Raw genomic sequence first — 15,942 nt, 5'->3', positions numbered from 1 at the left:
GTGTGTGTGTGTGTGTGTGTGTGTGTGTGTGTGTGTGTGTGTGTGTGTGTGTGTGTGTGTGTGCGTGTGTGTGTGTGCGCGCGTGTGAAAGACAGACAGAGGGAGAGCTCATTCGCTCATGGCCGGAGGGGTCTACATAAGTATGTATTAGAAATAAACAGTGGATAAATAAATAATGAGCCTCACAATGGCAGGGTAGCTTTCTGTGTAGAAGTAATGATGTTGGCAGTTAACCTTCAAGTTTTTAACTCGACTCAGTTTCATTTGCGCTGAGAATTCATGTTTTTTGTTTTTTGTGCAAAACCAAATCACTGTAGATAGAAAGGAGAAAGTGTGTCCTTTTTACTTTAACGTCATTCAAAGACAAACATAATTTATTACAATTTCAGATCTCCCCTATCCAAATAATTAGCTTTAAATTTGAACATATGCACTTTTAAATAATCTCTCCTAACACAGTTTATCTGGAATATGGGTTTAATAAACCTTAGTTACCTGTCATTCAATACAGATGAAGCATGGTCTTTTTTTTTTTTTTTTTAATTCAAATGTACCTGATGTGTTAACGTTTTGTTTGGTTTTAAACGAGCATTTTTATTTTCATAACTGAAGTTACTGGCTGATAGAATATCAGCGATTTCTCGAAGTGCTTTCATATTCGTCATTTGTATCTCAAGTAGGCTCATTAAATCTGGCAAAGATGCCAAAGTATGACAGTCCTACACAGCATCAGACAAAAAGGCTGATTCATTTTTCAAGGTAGTTTCTCCTTTCTCGCCCACACCCGGAGCAGTGCGCATGCGTCACCAGGTGGCCCCGCACCGTTTTTATGGCCAGGTGAGTCGATCCGGACCAGGTAAAAAAAAAAGTAAAGGTTTACTCTGAGACCGAGGGCTTAATGAAATAGACACGGCACCGGATCGACTGAAAAGGCTCCAAAGGCAACAGAAGACAAAGAATGTCAATTATGGGCAAAATGGGGGAATGGCAGGTATGTGGTGCTTACTTTAAGACAAAGAGACGGCTGTGGAAGAGCAGTGAAAACTGTCAAAGTGTCGACCCATGTAGAAGGAGGGTGCACAGGCAGCGTTAAATCTTCTGTAAAAGGTGGTGGCGTGGAGCTCTTGTGTTATTTTATCTGTCAGGAGATCATACCACGAAGTTAAAGATGTTTTATTTGGGTAAACTCTGTCTGCGGTGATGAAGCCTAACATGTCAAACTGCTCATCTCTTTGTTTTGCCATGAAAACTCGAGGACGATGATCGCATGTTGTTATAGGTTGCATGGACGCATTTTATATCCACAGAAAAGTCTGATCACAAATTAGAATTGTATGGAAACAGACACGACATGACGTAGTTCTACCAAAAAAGAGCTCTAACGAAGCTCGACCATTACTCTAAATTGTGTCTTGCGTTTTGAAAATAAAATTTAACTTTTAATCAATGTAATTCCCTTATAGTATTCGTTGATCAAAATTGGATAGCACATTTTTAAGTTATGTACAAAGCATCCCATAATGTTCTTTCCACAGAGCTTTACTTGGCTTTACTAACACCCTGGCCTTGTTTTCTGAAACGACCTGAGATCTTTGCAGAAACATAAACACTTTACTCTCACTCGTTAAAAGCCTTTCACCACAACAGACAACTGACCAGCAGAGAGACACTCCTGCATAGCTGTCATTGTCAGCCAGTTTCGTCTACCCTCATTAATAACAACTGCTTTTCAAAAAAAGGGAACTCCACCAAAAATGGTAATCCAGGTTTTAAAGCAGAGGGGCCAACGCCTTGCAGAGCTGGCGACCTGTCTGCTGACCCACGACCTGCTGAGGTGAAGGCTCGGCCGGCGACAGGGCAGAGCCAGGCTCTCCCTGCAGCTCATTCAAATGAAACAAGGCCATGTTGTTGTGTTAATTATTTACACTCGCCCCCAAAGCCTGCGCCCTTACAGGTAGTCAGTGGACCTGTAGAGCCACTCCGAATGGCTCACCTTTTTAACATAACACTAAAAGAAAAGCATCTCAAGGTCTCCGCTCTCAATGGGATTAAAATAACAGCTTGGGAGTTAAAAAAATCAAGGCTGGCAACAAAGTATGTGACAGGGTTGTATTTGCATAGACATGGTGTGTTCGCGTCAGAGCCTGAAAAACGAAAGACTTGGTCTAAAAAGAAAGTATTACACTTGTGCCCAAAAGATAACTGTAATAAAAAAATAATTGTAGTCAAACACACATTGGAATTATAGCATTTCAGGAGTCTGATTTGGTTTTTCCTAAACCCCGGAAAGAGAAACAGTCCCAGGTGCTTGCAGGTCCCAATGCATGACTACCCCCCCCCCCCCCCACACACACACTTACCAAACACACACCTGACTGAACAGTAGAAATAATAAGCGTGTGTGGCGTCTTGCTGCTTTAGATTTACCTGTGCGCTGTCCATTGGTGTTGTGTGAGTGTGTAGATGGGGGGGGGGGGGGGGGAATCAAACGGCTGTTGATATGCTAATGAGGCCCTGTGCCAGTGTTATTACAGAGCTGCTCCAGCCTTTCACTTCCACCATTAGAGGGAGACCTCAGAGCGCAAGACAGACAGCAGCCCACAGCTTCAATAAAAGTAGTTTTTCTGAGCGGGGAGCACAATTCACTGAGTGAAAACAAGACTATAAGGCGATACCTAAACTCAATATCCACCTCAGCAACCCATGAAAATGCTTTGGAAATTAACTGATAACATTAAATATGAAGATTGCGAGGTAAGGGGCTCCTCTTTGATTTCTTTAATTTTTATGTGAAGATTTTGCAGTGAACCAGGATATTTATTTTAGGGATGTGATGTGTTTTGATCCAAATATGTCATTATTTTGACAACTGTCACTGAACACAATTAATTCAATAGTAAGATGATTAGACCAGTGTTTTTTTTTTATTTATTTTAATATGAGACTTTTTTATTTGTGTATTTTTGGAGATGATTTTTGAGTTGATCATTTTTACTTTTATATAGATTATATCAATTACAGAATATGAAATATTATTTTTTACATTGCATTATACGTGAGAGTTGAATTTATATAGTTATCTACATCATTTTATTTAAATATAGTTGCATGAGTGAAATCACACGTGTGATTTATTTGATATTTTTTACGTCTTCTATTTAAACTCACATAAAATATAATAGTTAATGGCACGTGGAATTAATAAAAAAGAAAAGAAAAAGCTTAACATTCATTAAATTAAATTAAATATTGCGAGTAAATGACAGTTGGAAGCTCTTTAGGAGTCTGCTTTATTCACTGCTTGAATTACATGGACTGCTACCCTTCACTTTTAATATCGCTGCAACTTGAGCCGTTAGATTTCGCGTGTGTGCATATATGTGTGAAGTGCATACACTGAGTGATTGTTGTTATGGGCATAGACAAAGTTTGGCAGTAATATCAGGGGCTTGTTCAGGAGTGGAGGAGCCTGTCGGACGTGTTTTCGCCCGTGTCCTGGGAGGATAGGGACGGCTGAGAGCAGGAAAACAAAAGCTGGCCACCTTTGCGCTCATGTTGTTCTCATTGTTTTAATTTACAGGCAAATGTTTACTCGGTAGTAGCGATGGAAAAATGAAATTAGCCTTTGAAGCCGGGCCAGATCGTATTGTTTTCTTAATTTAAAATTGCGCGACAGGAAGAGGTGAAGAGCTCTTTATAGCCGCGCGTAAAAGTTGGTTTGAGCGCCGGATCCGCGCGGCCCTTCTTAGGCTGTGGGGATTTATTTTTCTCCGTCTATTCTGTTCGGAGTTTAAAGTTAGCCAGTGTGACTGGGTTTGGGAGTCGAAGAGGAGACGGTGGCTTAATTCGGCGGAGAAAGAGAAGAGGAAGGAGCCCCATGGAGGACAGCTCGCTGTCGGAGTCTGAGGTGGAAAACAAAGGGACGAGAGGTAGAAATGAGTCGCTCGTAGTGCCCATAGCGTCGTCTGCTGGATTTTCACCCAGTTCAGAGGTGCACATTGTTTCCTTCCATGGCTTCCTCCTCTGCTGTCTTTGGTCCACCTCCCTTCATTCCTATGTCTTTCTTTCACTTTTGCGCTTTGGCCCTGGGACCCTTTTAAAATGCCCCCCCTCCTCCCTCTCTCTCTGATTCGTCAGACGGGAGTGAATGTCCCTCTTTTTGTCTCTCTCTCTCTCCACTCCCTCAACAGTCTCTCACTCCCTCCTTCTCTCTCTCACTCCCTCTCTCTCCCCATCTCTGATTAGATATACTGATTCCTCCTTTCAATGGACGTCATTTAAGCGCAGACTCCTGCCTTGAGTTGCGTCCTCCGCTTCACGCCCGATTTCCGACCATTCTTTCCTTATTATTAAGTATTCCTGTAATATTAATAGTCATGAATGCGTTCTATTAGGAGTCCAAGAGGGAGACGAAGAAGCGGCTCTTTCTCTAATATGAGCTCAGGCGAAGGGACGGCAGCACTGTGATAGAAGCCAGGAGAGCAGGGAGAAAAAGAAGGTTTTACCGAGAGAAACTTTTCGACCCGAATCTACCAGCACCGCCGAATATCTGCATTTTTAGCCCCAGATGAAGGGCAGCGGGGATCTAACCATTTGTTTCTGATGGATTATCGTCCTGCTGCTGTGGCACATATCTGAGCGTCGGGGCCAGCGTGATCTTACAGGAGAAAAGAAGAGGCTTTTTCTGGGGGCTTATTTTTTGGTTTTGCTGGTTAATCCCTTTGCTCGCCCCTCAAACACTCAAAGTGTTTTTTTGAACTGTTTGTTTTCTTCTTAAGTCGCACCAAAAATCCTTTCAGATGTTAGTGCACAGTTTTTCCGCGATGGTAAGTTGCTGGAGCCTTAGCGTGTCAGATAATTCGAATTTGTTTGTGTTTCAGATTTTTTTTTGATATTTGTTTTTGTCGCTGAATAATGTTTTGTAAAGCTTGCAGGCATACAAACTGTGGGAAAAGCTGAGATAATTCAATGCTTGTTTATTTATTTAAGCTTATTTCCATAACAGCGTTTAATTCTATTATTTAGTTTTTAGTTTTTTTATTTAACTTTGTCCACATACAGGTAGTGTGTTTAAATGGTAACTTTGCTGTTTAAAATCAACCAGCAGGAATTATTTGAATGAAAGATTCCAGACTTGTTCTATTTGTGGCATACTCAGGCCATATTTGATAATGGCCGCAGAGCATCGAGTAGTTAAAACAAAGAGTAAATCACACACATTTAAGTCTGTGTCTTTAGTCTAAAACACTCTTCTCTGTGTGCTTCGCTGCAGGACCGTCACGACGGCACCAGCAATGGGACAGCCAGGCTACCTCAGCTGGGCGGCGTGGGCCAGAGTCCCTACACGAGCGCCCCTCCGCTCTCTCACACGCCAAACTCGGACTTCCAGCCCCCGTACTTCCCTCCACCATACCAGCCCATCTACCCGCAGTCTCAGGACCCTTACTCACACGTCAACGACCCGTACTCCCTCAACTCTCTGCACGCCCAGCCGCAGCCGCAGCACCCGGGCTGGCCGGGCCAGAGGCAAAGTCAGGAGAGCGGCCTGCTGCACCAGCACCGCAGCCTGCCCCACCAGCTGTGCCGGGAGTACCGCAGGGAAGTGCTGCTACCGTCCGGCCACGGCATCGACACGGGACTGTCAGACTCTATCCCTATCCATGGAATACCTCACTCTTTAGAAGACGTGCAGGTGAGGAAGCGTTTACCTGCCTTTGATTTTGTGAGTGGGTTTACTTAATTAGAAAATAAAACGGTTAAAAATGTAATTATTTGATTTATAGGCACTGATTGTTTGTCTCGTACAAAAGCTAATTTAAAATGATAAAACTGGTTTATTATTAATGATAATAATAACAACAATATTTTATTTTATTTTAATAATAGCCATATCAAAAAAGCCCTGCCATTCTATCGGCTTTATTAGAGTTAGAGCTTTTTGTGTGTGCAATCTTTCAAATAAATGTCAGCACTATGAATTAATCCCTTGATCTCCATGAGAAACATGTTGCCCATAGTCTATATTTTTTAATTAAAAAGCTCGATTTATAATGTATTTTTCCATGTATTTTCATAATGCTTTTACTTGCCGTATTGCATGTGGATGCTTAATGTCTGCCTGTATATTATTTAAACAGATAAAACAAAACAAGGCGCCTGTATTTCCACAAGCGTCCTGACATGTCATCTGACTTTATTACATTTTTCATTTTCCATAAAGATAAAGCTTTCCAAACAATAACCCTACACTATATTGCATGCACCCTAACAGGGGAATTGAATTTGTTGGATTTGCTTCAGATAATATAAAGATTCATGGTAAAAAAAGCGCTACAATTGTCAATAACTCCTATCCTTATTTTGAGTATTCTCTGCAGTTTTTAATCAGAAACAAACACCAATAATCCTCTAATTAGTTCATAGGCCTTTAATAGGCTGCGCTGCCGTAATTACTATCCAATCTAGATTAGAAGTTTCCTTGTGAGTGGAGCCAATCTGAGGGCAAAATTAGGTCAGGATTATGGGGCGACACAGCTTCGTTATTTAAGTCTGTGTTTTTGATCTGGTGTAATGCGTCCATGAACGCAACCCGCTGGACAATAATAACAGGTATGGGCCTAGTGAGCCTCAGTGTTCTCTGATTATGGCTAATTGTGTCGGGCTTTTGTTCGTGCACAACATCCAGAGTTGCGTTCACGTACACAGAACTGAGGCTGGTATGTTTGTGCTGAAATTGTCCATTTTGTGCATTTGTGTCACAGCCTGTTGATGATCAAGGAATCCACATTCCAGACCAGACTGTAATTAAAAAAGGTAAGCAATTTCCTCCGAGATATCATGCATGTTTCTGCAAGCTGCAGTGCACACCGCCACGCACACACTCACATAGGCCTACACACACCATTCACCATTCTGCTCGAGAGAACTCGATGCAATGCGGTAATGCCTGACTGATCCTAATACGCAGTAGCCTATTTTTCATTACATGCTTTCCAAGTGCATCAAACTGACTGCACCTTTTTTCTCGCTGATGGAATTTACTGTCAGCGTTTCAGAGCAGCGGGGAGATGAGTGGAGCTGCTGGGCTTTGAAGGCCCCGTGGTATTGATGGTCAAAGATATAGACCTATAGCTATAGACGATCCCGTGGTGGAGAAAGCTAATAGCTGCAATCACACTGCATGGTCAAATTTAAAATGGAAGTTGGAAGCGCAGGATGGAGCAGAGTCTGTCATAAGGAGAGGGAATTCTCGGCTTTGAAAAAAAAAATCACTTACTGATTTGTTGAAGGCTGTTGGATTACATAGCTTTAATATGTTTTTATGCTATGAAAAATATGTCTGGGTGAAATTGCTGTTTAAAGGGGAGGCCTTGTGATGGTCAGGTTTTAAAGAGTTTGTCAGGCTGACTAAGATATGTCGCCATTTTCTTCCTTTTTTCTGCTTCTAATCTTGTCTTTTTCCATTCTTTCCTTTTGAGTCTGTCTATCTGCGTATCAACATGATAATTGGCTTCTTATATTAGTAATCTCAAGAGTTCGTTTAACTCCTATTGTCTCTATTAGGCTCCCCTGAGCCATTAATGTCACAAGTGATCTATCCAAAGGCGCACAGTCCCCTTTGTCTCCGGTTACTGCACACCAAAACCGTGGAAAGCCCAGTGGTGCTCAGTCCCCCCCTCCTCCCTCTCCACTCGGTGTGAAATCACACACGGGTAACGGTGTTTTGCTTGATACAAGGATATGTCAGACTAGGTAGACTTTACCAAATCTTTCGGTTGGTGTGGTTGCTTTGTGCCGAGCGCGTAAATGGGCTGCATGAGCGCGCAGATACTGGAGATTCTCTCTGTCTGCTGCTGCATGTATGGCCTATGTTTACCGGTGCTTTTTAGATTAAGAACTGATAAGTGGAAATATTGCTGATTTTTTTTTTTTGACACTGAGACTGATCTTTCCTTAGATTCGTGATTGAATCAGCACCAACAAACATATTTTTTAATTATTGGTGTTATTTCCATGTATAGGCCTACATTTGTCTCTTTTTTGCATGTCCTTGTTGCTGAAAGTATACACATGTGGTGCTTAACTCTAAATCCGGGGCCTAAATCCCCCCTTCTCATTTAGTTAAGGCTCTGCATTGCATGAAATTCACTGAGCACGGTCTCTCTCTCTCTCCCTCTCTCTCATTGCTTCCCCCATCCCTCTCTTTCTCCCTGGCTATAGGTCCAGTGTCTTTATCCAAGCACAACAACATCTCCTCCATCCCCGTGAATAAGGACGGTCTTTTTGGAGGGGTGGTAAACCCCAACGAGGTTTTCTGCTCTGTTCCGGGTCGCCTGTCCCTCCTCAGCTCAACATCCAAGTACAAGGTCACTGTTGCAGAGGTGCAGAGACGCCTCTCGCCGCCCGAGTGCCTCAACGCCTCTCTGCTAGGCGGGGTGCTGAGGAGGTGAGTTAGAAAACATACTGTGTATATCTACCTGTTAAGAGTGCGTGTGTATGAACTCCCTCACTCCCCTCCAATCCAGTCTCTCTGTGCGCATGCATCTCTCTCTCTCTCTCTCTCCCTCTCTCTCGCTCCTCTGTACCAAGAATAATTAAAATCGACCAACCATGACACCTAGCTCCTGCATTTAAAGCAGGAGAGGTCTGTTAAATTCCATATTAACTTCTCTCTCTCTCTCTCTCTCTCTCTCTCTGTGTCTCGCTCTCCCTCAAATTAATGTAGGCCTAGTCTGTTTCAACCCCAGCTCTATAGGCCCAGTGAAGGCATTACACATGAAAACATTGGTCTCTAGTGAACTGTCTACTGAAGTGCTGCTGCAGACACGCAGCCAGTAACAGTGCTGCCTATTAAGTAGGGCTTTATTTATTCATTTTGTACAGTATTTGTCTGCATGTGGAAAAGACTGGGATGTTTCAGTAGGATTTATTTTTTCAAGCTAGTTCAAGGTAAAGCCAAAACAAAATAAATTCGGTCTAATTAAGTAAAATAAATGAAAAATAGGTGAACAAGGCTGACATATCTTCATTTAAATTAGGTTAAAGGTCATAATAATTAAACATGTTTGAGGAGAGTGTTGTTAGTGGATTTCTAAATGCATATCTACTTTATACACATTTCTAGCATTTATATGGATATTTTTTTTAAATGTTACTTTTGTTTTTTTCTTTCCCAGGGCCAAATCCAAAAACGGAGGAAGATCCTTAAGAGAGAAGCTAGATAAAATCGGTTTGAATCTACCTGCGGGAAGACGCAAGGCAGCCAACGTCACCTTGCTGACGTCACTAGTCGAAGGTAAGTCGGCCGCCGTAAATCACGTTCTCACTCTTGTTGCTCCCGCGATATCAGGTGCTAGAAAAGTGGGAGTTTTTTTCTCCCCTCTCTCTCTCTCGCTCTCTCTCTCTCTCTCTCTCTCTCCCTTTCTTTCTCTGTGTTGGAAATCAGCATATGCGCTCATCCGTGTAATGTGGACCGACTTTGCCTCGCAAGTAATAAAGCATGAAGGATGTGTGTGTGTGTGTGTGTGTGTGTGTGTGTGTGTGTGTGTGTGTGTGTGTGTGTGTGTGTGTGTGTGTGGAGAGAGAGAGAGAGTGCTGGTGATTCTCGTGGCGTTGCAGCGTTATTGGCCCTCGCTTTCAGGAGCGCACTTGCAGGTCCACGGCTGGCCTAGTTTACGCACTGGATGAATTTGTGTTGAAGTCCAGTTAATTATTGAGTGCTGCTTGTTTATTGGGCTCCGCTGAGCTATATCACCCCATGGATGAGAAGTCGATTGATTTATTAACCCTCATGCATTGTTTCTAGCATTAATACAGACTGGCTATGGCAGCATGGGCCTGGTTTTTAATTCATTCGTTAATAACTTCTCATGCTTTGGCTTTGGTGAACATTTTTGTTGCATGCAAATGACATGGAGCTGACCTATTGGGAGCGATATGTTTTTGGTCTATTAAAGAATAAATTAGACAAAATATGGTGCGCTTTTGAGCGACTGTATAAATCCATTTTGCTCGCAGAGTTGGACCTTATTATTCAGTGCAGTGGTATTTGGTGCGCAGTGGCTTTCCAAAGGTGAAACCCTGCGATGGTTCATTGGTCCCTGTTAATCATTACTGCGGGAGAGAGTCGAATCCAACGTGCTTGGTAGAGATCCTGTGCTGTATTGTAATGAGCCTGGAGAAGTGTATGATTCCGGGTAATAAGGAGGTGGTGGCACGTGGGGGGTAGGATGGGTGAAGGCAGACGGTTATTTAGTGAAGGGACACTGCGTTTTCTGAAGTGCTGTCATTGTTTATGATCCGCTCCATTTTATGGAAACGAGTTTACTGGACATGAGCTTTGATGCTAATTGGCGCATGCGTTCTTCCGGAGCAGAAGCTTATGGGCAGGAAGCCCCGCAGTAAAAACTCAACTGCTTCAGGAAATTAAAACCAAAGACTTAGGGGGGGAAAGAAAAGTCCAGAAACAGAGGAGAGGGGCGAGTTTGGACTCGGACGGAATGAAACCTGAAATTCTCAGAGCTGAAGTGTAGAAATAGAACGAGATTTAGGTATAGCCCTTTAAAATTGCTTCCCCATGCCTGTGTGATCTGCTGGACTTTCAATAATGTGCAGGCATTGGTAATCAATGACATGGTGTTAAGCATGACGCCCCGTCTATATTTCATATCCACTTATTGTTCCTGCTCCATATTTAAGCGTTCTCACGGTCTGAAGCTGAGAGCCTGACGTGTATTGACAGCTCACAGGCGTTCTTTCTTATCATAACGAGCACTTTATTTTTGTTGTCATCATCATTAATGTTGTTGAGGCACAGGTGTTGTAACCCTGCTGTGTGCACGCGCTGCTCAGATCAGATTAATCACGTGTTAGTCCAAGCAGGAAGTGTGAACTGCTCTCAATTTTGATGTGACCATATTTAATAAAGAAAAAACACTCAACCTGTTTTTTTTTTTTCCTTTTCTTTTTATTTCTCAGGCGAAGCAGTCCATCTTGCCAGAGATTTCGGTTATGTATGTGAGACCGAGTTTCCAGCCAAGGCAGTAGCTGAATATGTAAACCGTCAGCACTCCGACCCGAACGAACAAGTCCAAAGAAAAAACATGCTATTGGCCACAAAGTAAGTGCTATTATCACATTTCACAGAATGCATCTCCCAGTCTGTCTGTGCCACACACACACACACACACACACACACACACACACACACACTTACGCACACACACACACGCGCGCGCACACACACACACACACACACACACACACACACACACACACACACACCCACACACACACACACACACACACACACACACACACACACACACAAACAAATATTTACTTCTCTATCACTTTTTTTTGGTTTCTTTCTCAGGGGTCAGGGAGTTTCAGTTGTCTTCAAACTAATTAAATAAGTGAATACTTATCAGATGTTTGACTATAAAACTGTATGTTGTCATCCTTTTTAATTTCATCAGTCTTAAAACACAGCTATTAAAGATAATAATAATTATTCGAATAAATGAATAAATGTATTTTTACGCACAAATGTGTCACACATCACTTTGCATGTCTGCTAATTATCCGGACACTTCATTTGGACTTCTATTATCTAGTATAAAGACAATAGTGCAGAGCAGTTGTAAGTAGGCTGCTGTTGTTGGTTGTGTTGCCTGGGCCCTCCTCTCATCCACACGCACATCGCTGTTGTGTTTGCCTTGTGATTTCAGTGACATTGACACATAGCTGGGTCTCATCCACCGCTGCCATTGCTGTTGGTTATTTTTACTCTGCGTTTACTGCAACATGGGCATGGCTTATAAAAATGGAGAGCGAGGCAGAAGCCTGCATTTAATATTGATGATGGACCGCTATAATCAAACAGCTGTCAGCTATAACCGCTTATTACAGCCTGTTTGCCTGTTATTAAAATACCAATAGCATGAAATGGAGAGTGGGTCGCGCAATCTCATCTTTTAATGGACGATTCCAGTTTTCTATACGTTATGGAATATTTTACATATATTTACAATGTACTGTAAATAAGTGACATGTAAATGGAGCTGAAATGAATAACGTTATTAATTCGTGTTTTGGTTGTTTTTGCTATTTATTTAAAGAGAGTAAAGTTGAAACTTTACATGCACATATTTTTCGTTTTACAATCACAAGTCATTTGGATTCATTTTCTCTCTCAAAAAGTATTCTTTTATGATAAGGAAAAAAATATCTGACCCCGAGCCCTGGAATTCATTCCCACCTGTTAGTAGCTTCGGGACATTTTCTCTGGGTATTCTTGAAAGAGAAAAGATCAACAACATTTCAGTTTTATATAAGCCTTAAATAAGTTCATCTGTCGAGAGAAAAGAAGGACTTTTTGCTCTGTTTGCTTGCTTTCAGCAAATCTGACTTGTTTCAACTGTAGCCTATATTTTTTTGTCGTATTGAAAGTTTAAATGATATTCATCATGGCATACAGGGGTCTGTGATATTGTCCTGGTTGTTTACACCCATTTTTTTTTCTGTTTCAGGCAAGTGTGCAAAGAGTTCACAGACCTCCTTTCCCAGGACCGCTCGCCGCTGGGAAACTCACGGCCGCAGCCCATCCTCGAACCGGGAATCCAGAGCTGTTTGACCCACTTCAGTCTAATCTCGCACGGCTTCGGGACCCCGGCACTGTGCGCGGCCGTCACGGCCCTTCAGAACTATCTGACCGAGGCTATCAAAGCCATGGACAAAATGTACCTCAACAACAACCCCAACAGTCACTCAGATAACGGCACTAAAGGCGGAGACAAAGACGAGAAGCACAGAAAGTGATGTTTCCATCCCATCTTCACCGAAGGGCCAAACGAACCCCGGGGCCCCCTTCTTCTACACCGACCCACCCCTTTGCCATGGCCCCACACATCCAATATAAATATTATAAATACCTTATAAATACTATTGATAAAGTTAAACATGCCACTTCCTGATCTTGCGCGGTTTTACATGTTTTCTTTTTACATCCCACTTCTGGATTGATTGGAAAACGACGCAAGAATCTTCTTCTTCTTCCAACAGCTGAAGCATATGAAATGTTATTTAAAAAAAGAAAAGAAAAAAAGATGCAGAGGAACAGCTCCAGGGGGAGGAAAAAGGTGTATTTGCCTCAGCCAGAGGACTTTTTATGTACTCCCCGTGTTTTTTTATGAGCTGCAACGAATGGACTGAAATCCAGCGAAGCCCTCTATATCTCAATTTTACGATTGTGACAAAAACGAAGCTAAAAGAGGATGAATTCTTATCAGTATTGTGAATAATAAACTTGAAAAACAAAGAGAAATTCCACAGAACTCCATGTCATGACTTCAGTTGTAGACTCTCTCTCTCTCCACGCGACCAACTTGAACTTTTTGAATTTCAACACGATTCACGGTTATATAAGGGAATCAGTGTTCATGTATGTATATATTTATTTATGTGTAATTTAATGGGAATTGTAAATATGGTGCGTCTGTTGAAACTTCTTTTTTTATTTATCTGGTGCCTCCTGTTTTAGTGGGTTTGAATATTCGGTTAGTTCTTCATGTGATTTTATGGTTCTTAGAAAAACAGAAGTTTGGGGTATTTTTTATTTCTCTGGGATATTTCAATTCAGCCCTCTTGTAGCATGTTGAGGCGACATTGAAGCAAGTGAACAAATTGAATAGAAATAAAACTTCCATTTCTCTCTATATATATCATCCTTATTCAGTTTGTTTTGATTTCAGACAGAGCATACGTGAGACCCTGAGGAGAACTTTTTTTTGTGTTTCTATTTTCGTTTTTATACAAGCTTTTATGTGTTGTGCCAATCAGAATACGTTTCACCTCTTGTTCTCTCCTTGAAGCACCATAAAAGCAATAAATGGAATATTGTCTTTTTTTCAATGTTGGAAGACATTCAAAAAACATTTTTTGGGACCACCTGATATCTTGTTCTGTCCGATAATGTCCAAAATTGGAGGCGGTTTTAGCTGTATTGTATAGACATGTGCTGGCAATAGTTCCCATGCCTGTCAATGTATTATAGTCCTTTGTTGCCCAGAAAAAAAATAAATATTTGATACGCTTCATCTCGATTATTATTCATATCTTTTAATTTTTTATTCACTGCTTGACACGCAGGGGTGTTTTTTTTTCTTTCTTTCTGTATTTTTTCCTATTCTGAACGGCTACAGTAATTGAGTTTAAGTCTCCCCTGACGATTGCTCCTTGCAATAAGCAGCTGAACTCATTGTTTCCCTCAAGTATAATAAAAAAAAATCTTACTTTAAACTCCCTGGTTCAGAGCACAGGATCTTATGCAGGCCAAATGGCTCACAACAATGGATGGATGCGCGTTTGAAGTGCGCAGCGCCACCCCTCCAGCTAAAACCCTCTGAGATGTATACAGGCCTGGTGTGCAATGTTTGGTTGTTATAGGCTATATTTGGCTCCCCCACCCCACCACCCCAGTTTATTCTTTGCTGCATTCAAAGACATGTACCAAATATGTGTTGTGTTTTTTTTTTTGCCTCTCAGTGTAATCAACGAACAATCAGCGCTCACCATGCTGGCTTTTTATGCACATTTTAATTATAATACTTTCATAAGCAATCTCCTGTTCTGGCTGGTATTTAGTCTGCTTTCGTTGTGTTTGGCTGACTGGGACTATATATATATGTGGCTATCACGCTGGCTGTAAAAGCAAATCTGACGCTGGCCTTTGCTTTATTTCGCGTGCAGGGCTGCAGAGAACAGGCCCGTTGCATAACATTTGAGTTGAGTTTGATTGTATATTGATGGCTTGGCACCTATAGCTCGAAATCAATCTCGTGTGGAGCATGAATCAGAGTGGTGATATATGCATCTTGGTATTGTTTCTTGCGTTCCCCATTTCACTCTCTGGTAACCATGCAGTTTAAAATATTGTACTGCCTCTCTTCCTCCCACCCCCCTGCTCCTCCTCCCTCCAATCTCTGCAGCCATATTTATTATCAGCATGCTTTTCGGGCCGTGGTTGCTTTAATTCTGAGGCAGTTGTTGTTTTGCAGGAGGGTGAATGAAGCCTAACTGTACATGTCCTTGGCATAATTGCGATGCACAGTGCTGGAGCAGGTGAAGCGAGGCATTGTCTGTCAGGCCCCTGTTTTTGTTGGCTCAGGCTTCAGATTGTGTGTGTGGGATCCTGTCCTCAGGCACAATAGCTCACTCATAAAGGGGAGAGACTACCCGGCTGCTCCTGCTATGGTTGGATGTGAGGAGGGAATAGCATAAATAGTCACTTTAAGGGGGAAAACAATCGTATTAAACCAGCATTCAAAAGGAAGCCCCTCACGTGTGTCATTAATGCTAATGTTATATAATAAATTTATCGGGGTTTGCTTGAATGAAAACAGGGTTTTGAAGGGTAGAACGAACGCATTAGAAATAGTGCTATATCTGTGACAATGGTGGATATTTGTGCGTATTATTAGTGTGAGATGAGGAGGATCGCGGCCTGTAATTGTGCCTGTCTGCGTAATGGAATTGGAAGTGTTAAAAGAAACTCAAAATCCCATTGTGTGTCGTTTGTTTACACTGATACTAGCCTATAATTTGCATCCCATTTTAATACCATATTGTAATTTTACCCTAATTTGATCTTAAACAGGTAGAGCTAGTTTCTCATAATGCCTCAGAGCGAAAGCCATTTATGCAACACACAAAAAAAAAAATACAAGACGGTCTGAAATTTGAGGAGCCAGTCAGCAATACCCTGCTGAATTTAACTAATTCAATCCTTAACTGCTGCTTGTCTCAACTTAACCAATTACAGCTGATTCCCGTTTAGTAATTAATAAGTGTGAGGCCTGTTGTTATCAAATATTGTGGAGAATATGCGGAATAAAATAGGGGTTAAAGTACATTTTGTGTGATTAAGCGTCTTCTGCAGGGAAA

The 15,942-nt window shown here is 41.8% G+C and overlaps 1 protein-coding gene across 6 annotated transcripts; it reads left to right on the top strand.

Annotated features, from left to right (window-relative positions):
• Positions 1 to 848: 848 nt before the first annotated feature.
• tfap2a (transcription factor AP-2 alpha) lies at positions 849 to 14,094 on the top strand. Of its 6 annotated transcripts, none has more exons than XM_065948958.1 (7): positions 849 to 991; positions 5,273 to 5,722; positions 6,762 to 6,813; positions 8,221 to 8,446; positions 9,177 to 9,295; positions 10,978 to 11,119; positions 12,531 to 14,094. In XM_065948958.1, exons 1-7 carry the CDS (start codon positions 959 to 961, stop codon positions 12,817 to 12,819), a joined length of 1,311 nt encoding a protein of 436 aa, XP_065805030.1. In that variant the 5' UTR covers positions 849 to 958; the 3' UTR covers positions 12,820 to 14,094. The 6 variants fall into 6 exon arrangements, with proteins under 6 accessions (XP_065805030.1, XP_065805031.1, XP_020497299.1 ...); XM_065948959.1 differs by having other exon boundaries at positions 850 to 991; positions 5,273 to 5,692; XM_020641643.2 differs by lacking the exon at positions 849 to 991 and adding an exon at positions 2,575 to 2,754.
• Positions 14,095 to 15,942: the final 1,848 nt, after the last annotated feature.

The sequence above is a fragment of the Labrus bergylta genome, chromosome 20, assembly GCF_963930695.1.
Source record: "Labrus bergylta chromosome 20, fLabBer1.1, whole genome shotgun sequence".
Taxonomy (NCBI): domain Eukaryota; kingdom Metazoa; phylum Chordata; class Actinopteri; order Labriformes; family Labridae; genus Labrus; species Labrus bergylta.
This window is presented reverse-complemented; position numbering and strand designations above follow the sequence as displayed.

Bases quoted from the DNA above. Each gene is read 5' to 3' on its own strand.
- tfap2a (XM_020641643.2), top strand. From the start codon at position 2,704: ATGAAAATGCTTTGGAAATTAACTGATAACATTAAATATGAAGATTGC. The intron at 5,723-6,761 runs GTGAGTGGGTTT...TTTGTGTCACAG, and splicing joins GTTTACCTGCCTTTGATTTT to CCTGTTGATGATCAAGGAAT. The intron at 9,296-10,977 runs GTAAGTCGGCCG...TTTATTTCTCAG, and splicing joins GCTGACGTCACTAGTCGAAG to GCGAAGCAGTCCATCTTGCC.